The 4,570-nt window shown below is 64.5% G+C and overlaps 1 protein-coding gene across 1 annotated transcript; it reads right to left on the reverse strand.

The window, feature by feature from the left end:
• Positions 1-789: 789 nt before the first annotated feature.
• Positions 790-4,138, reverse strand: OTUD7A (OTU deubiquitinase 7A). The gene is given in 11 exon segments (XM_029237062.1): positions 790-881; positions 884-1,036; positions 1,039-1,194; positions 1,197-1,275; positions 1,277-1,388; positions 1,390-1,798; positions 1,801-2,093; positions 3,180-3,278; positions 3,460-3,500; positions 3,502-3,560; positions 4,132-4,138. Coding segments are annotated over 11 exon segments (1,500 nt in total).
• Between the last annotated feature and the right edge of the window lie 432 nt (positions 4,139-4,570).

Below are 4,570 nucleotides of genomic sequence, written 5' to 3' on the forward strand. Positions count from 1 at the left end.
TTTGCGGCCCAAGGTGTCTTTGGAAAGCTCCTGTCGCCTGGGCTGCCCGGCACCGGGAGCGATCGCTACATCTCACCGCGCCCTGCGGGGTAGGCTGTCCGGTGCCCATCCTACAGACGCCCGCGGCTTTGAGGGCAGTGTGAATATCGCTCGAGCCGGGGGCTGTGGGAGGAGGTTGTGCTTATGAGGTGGAGCCGCGTATTTCTAAAGGGCCACAGAGACCACCCGGGCGCCAGCGGGCGGCCAAGAGTCCTGTCCTCCAGGGGCCCGGGAGGGGCACAGGTGGGAGGGAGCCCGAGGCAGAGCCGCCACCGCGGTCCCGGGGCCGCGCGTTCGCTTTGAAACCCTGGGTGGCACCGATCGCACGCAGGTGACCGCTACATGTAAGAGGTCAGTCGCCGGGTTAGAGAAAAAAGCCCCCGCCACCCCCCCAAAAGAGGCATGTAAAACACTCCCTTCTAAAAACAAAGGGGTGCAAATTTCTTTACTTCTCTTATTGAGGAACAAAAATACTCTTGCAATGGCACTTCAGTTTCCATAGGTACGAGGCAGGTGCTAGCTAGCACACCCACTTCCAACAGCATGGCTGTTTCCTATCGCTCTACTACCTGAGTGGCGTCAGTGTAGGTTCAGGCACCATTAGGAACATCTGACCAAACACGTACACAGCACGTACTGAGGATCGCCGGCTTCCCGGTGGACCAGGGAGCGGAGGAGACAGCTACAGCACTGAGAGGACAGCCCGGCCAGCGGGGCCGCGGCGCGCGCTCAGGGCGGGGCCGCGGGCGCCTAGCGCCGCCGCCGCCGCTCCTCGCGGCAGCAGTACGAGCAGTAGTGCTCGGTCTCGGCGCGCCCGTAGAACGCGCACTTCTCTCGCTGGCGGGGCCGTCCGGACCGCCCACACCGTTCGAGCGCGCGGCCGGCGTGTCGGCGAACTCCAGGCCGTCGCGCGCCGAGCCGAAGCCGTTGGCGTAGGTCTGCGACTTGCGCTCGGCAGAGCTTGCCGCCCCCGCCGCGCCGGGCAAGGCCCCTGGGAGGCGGGCGCCATCAACTCGACCGTGTTGACCGTGCGCAGGGCGGCGGCGCGCGCCGGGCTGTAGCTCAGCGACGACAGCTCGCGGCTCTGCCGCGGGTACAAGGCGCACGGCCGCAGCACGCCCAAGGCCGCAGCACGCCTTGTCCCGCGCGCCTCACCGCCTCCACGTGGATAACGCTCTGGCGCCCCGGCGCCGGGGGGCTGCCCCCGGGGACCGGTCCGCTGGCGCCTGCGCGCCGCTGCCGCCGCCGCCGCCGCCGGGGCCCGTGGAGGCCGCGCCGCGCGGCGCCGCCCGTGACCCCTCCGCCGACCGGGGTTCGGGCGCTCCTTGAGCTTGAGCACCAGCTGCGTGAGGGCCCGGCGAGGCGCGCTCGGGGCTCCGCCCGCCCTCGGCCTCAGGCCTGCGCGGCGGCCCCTTGGCCGTGGAGGCGGCAGGGGCGTCGCGGCGCCGCTGCTCGGCGCTGAAGCGCTCCTGCGCGCTGGTCAGGTAGTAGCCGATCATCTCCTCGTGGAACTAGTGCCGGTGGCTGGTGAGCAGCAGGCCGGCTCAGATGAACTTGCGCTCGCCCTGCATGGCGGCGCGCAGGATGTGGAGGCTCAGCTTCACGTCCGTGCTGTACTTCCGGGCATCGCCGCGGGGCCCGCCGCCCTTGTCGGCTGGCGACGCGCCTGCTGCCTTGCCCGTGGGCGACGGCGTGGTCTTCTCCGAAGGCGACGTGCTGGCCGAGGCTCCCGACTCCTCCTCGCTGCCCTTGCGCGCGCCTTGGCCTTCTCCTTGCCGCGCTCGGGCGCGTCGCCGTGATTGCCGTTGGCTGACTTGGAGTGGCTCATCGGGCCGTGCACCAGGCCGCCCATGTTCTTCTTCAGCTGGATGCCCACGGAGTCCGCGCGGGTCTTGTCCTTGTCCTTGCGCTGCTTCTCCTTCGCTTTGTCCTTGCCGTTCTTGCTGTTGGAGTTGCTGCACAGCGAGTCGCGGTCCGAGTCCAGCGAGTCGGTTAGGGACTGCACGTCCTCCCCCGCCGAGGCCGTCGGGGACTCCGGCTGCGCCAGAGGGGCCAGCGAGGGAGAGGGAGGGCAGGGAAGGGAGGAGGTTAGAGCTGTCCCCACGCGGCAGATGGAGGCAGACCCTGCTCCCGCAGTGTGGCCTCCGGCCTCACGGTCCCCGGCCCCAGCTGTGGCCCAGCCTGAGAGTCTCCTGATTCTCGAGCTAGAGTTGTTGCCTTCGGAGCCCTCGTGGAGGCTAGAAAAGAACACCCACAGCCAAGTTATGACATTTGCCACGCAGCTGGACTCTGGAGCCATCAGTAACATAGGGTATCGGGACCTGCCTCAGGGAGCCCTGTGAAGATTAAATACACGTAAAGGCTGAAGTACGAAAGCACCCTGAGCAGTGCCAGCTTGTCCTGGGTACTGACTGTGTGCCGGGCACTGCCCTCCTTGCTTTCCTCGTGTCACTTAAAAAAATATTCGTTACGAGCCCCAGTTTATGGTTAAATAAACTGACGTCTGGGGAGGACCAATTATTTGTAAGTTTGGTTTTTTTTTAAACAAATCCCTTTTCCTGGGACTTTACTACTGAGATCACAAAAAAACCAGTCCGATACTTAGAACGAATCCCTCTTAGCATCTGGAGGCAGGGCCAGCATGGGTCCTCCCCGGGGGAGGGGGCCAAGTGGGGCACCAGCCCCTTTCTCACAGCCCTCCCTTCCTGGAGGGGAGAGAAGGAGAAGAGAAGGAGGGGGTGCCGAGGAGTCACACCCTCGGTTCCCTGCCTTTTCCAAGGACCCACACACACTTTTATAATTAATTCCGCTCCGTGGCAGCACATCGTGTTCCGATCTCGGCAGAGAGAGTTTTGTGTTGTGACTTGCCTACGGTTTGTTTTCTGAGTGGGCGGGGTTTATTCCTCTCCTTCCCAAGAAAATAAGGGAAGAAAAACTCCCCTAGCCGGAGCGCGCGCCTACGTCCAGACTCGTAGGCACACGCGCACACAGGCCCGCGTTCCAGCCGGAGCCGGGGCGGCGGGGACCGCGGGCGGCGAGGACCTAGGGCGGGGCGGCCCCCGTGGGGGAGGATGCACCCCGCCTGCCCGCCCCGAGCCGAGTGCGCCTGCCGGTCCGTCCTGGCGCGCTCCAGGCTCACCCGGGTCTCGGAGGGGATCCGGATTCACGTCACATTCATGTAGCTGTGCAGAAGGTTCAGCTTGGCTTCTAGCGACAGGATCAGGCTAGAGAGAGAGGAACACAGAGTGAGACGCGCCGCAGCTCGCCCGCGCGCACCCCGCCCGCCGGCGGCCGTCCTCGAGGAGCAGGGGCGCACGGCGCCCAGCCCCTTCCCGGGAAGCACGGGGACAGCCCGCCCCATAGGGCGTTGGGGGAGGGGGCACAGGGTAGGGTCTTATTGGGCCAGCCGGGCCCAATAAGTTATCGTTGTCGTCTTTCCGCCACCCCCAGCCCTTCCCTGGCGTCCACCGCAAAGTGCAGAGGCAGCAGCTTGTGCTCCGAATCCTTCAGGGGGATCACGGCTGGGACGCAAAAGAGAGAGGCCCGTGCCAGGTGGCCCAAGGCGCGATGGGAGGCTCAAAGACCCCGCGACCCCCAGGGAGGACAGGAAAGGGCCCCTGAGACCAGGTGTCTCCGTGATTAAGGAAACCAAATGGGGGTGTACACAGGACATCTATGCCAGTAGGAGCGTTAAGGCCAGAGGTTTCAAAACCACCACTAATAGTTTTTTAAAATTCCTCTTTATTGTGGAGCCTGAAGAGCAGTTGGAGACATGACCTGGCCTCGACATGGGTCAAAAGGCAGGTGCCCTCCTTGGGCAGCAGACAAAACAAAGCTATTACTACTTCTGCCATTTCTGAGGAAGGATCCAGGCCAGACAGCACAGGGAGCAAGGTCACCTGGGAGGGGGCTTGGGTCCAGACCCACCCATCTCCTCCCAGAGGAGGGGAGCGAGGGCTGCCGGCCCATCTGCTCTTTCGGGAGTTCATGCAGCAATTCTGTGTCGGTGTGGGACCCAGGGACCCCGTCGCCCTTGCCACAGAGAGCTCACATCCTGGACCGGACCAGGGACAGGATAAACAGGTGACATACAGCTCATGCCGTCAGGCGGTAATAGCGCCCTGAGGGTGAACAAGCAGGAGTCTGGCAAACCTTTCTGGGGTGGCCCAGTGAGCCTTCCGGGGAGGGAACGTGCAGGTAGACAAGGCGGTGAGGAGAGATGGGCCCCTCACTGCACAGAGGGGTGGACTCGTCAGAGTACCGCCCCTGCTCCGGGGAAGCCGGGACCACCTCAGAAAGGCTGAGGCCGAGGCGGGTGTTTACAGGTTTGTCTGGGATCTGCCGGGAGCTTCCGGGCCTGCTGGGATCAGCTCCCTGGTGACGTTGTTGATGTCAGAGGCAGAGAATGGGGAGACGGTTACCCCCCCCATTTCTGCCCTCGGAGCAGCAGCCGCATGGGGGCTGCACTAAGCACCCCTGCAGGCCCCACCTGAGGGTCAGGTCCCAGCAGAGCAGCACAGCCTGGGGCTCG

The sequence above is a fragment of the Monodon monoceros genome, unplaced genomic scaffold, assembly GCF_005190385.1.
Source record: "Monodon monoceros isolate NGI ecotype Baffin Bay Population unplaced genomic scaffold, NGI_Narwhal_1 Super_Scaffold_21, whole genome shotgun sequence".
NCBI classification, from domain to species: Eukaryota; Metazoa; Chordata; class Mammalia; order Artiodactyla; family Monodontidae; genus Monodon; species Monodon monoceros.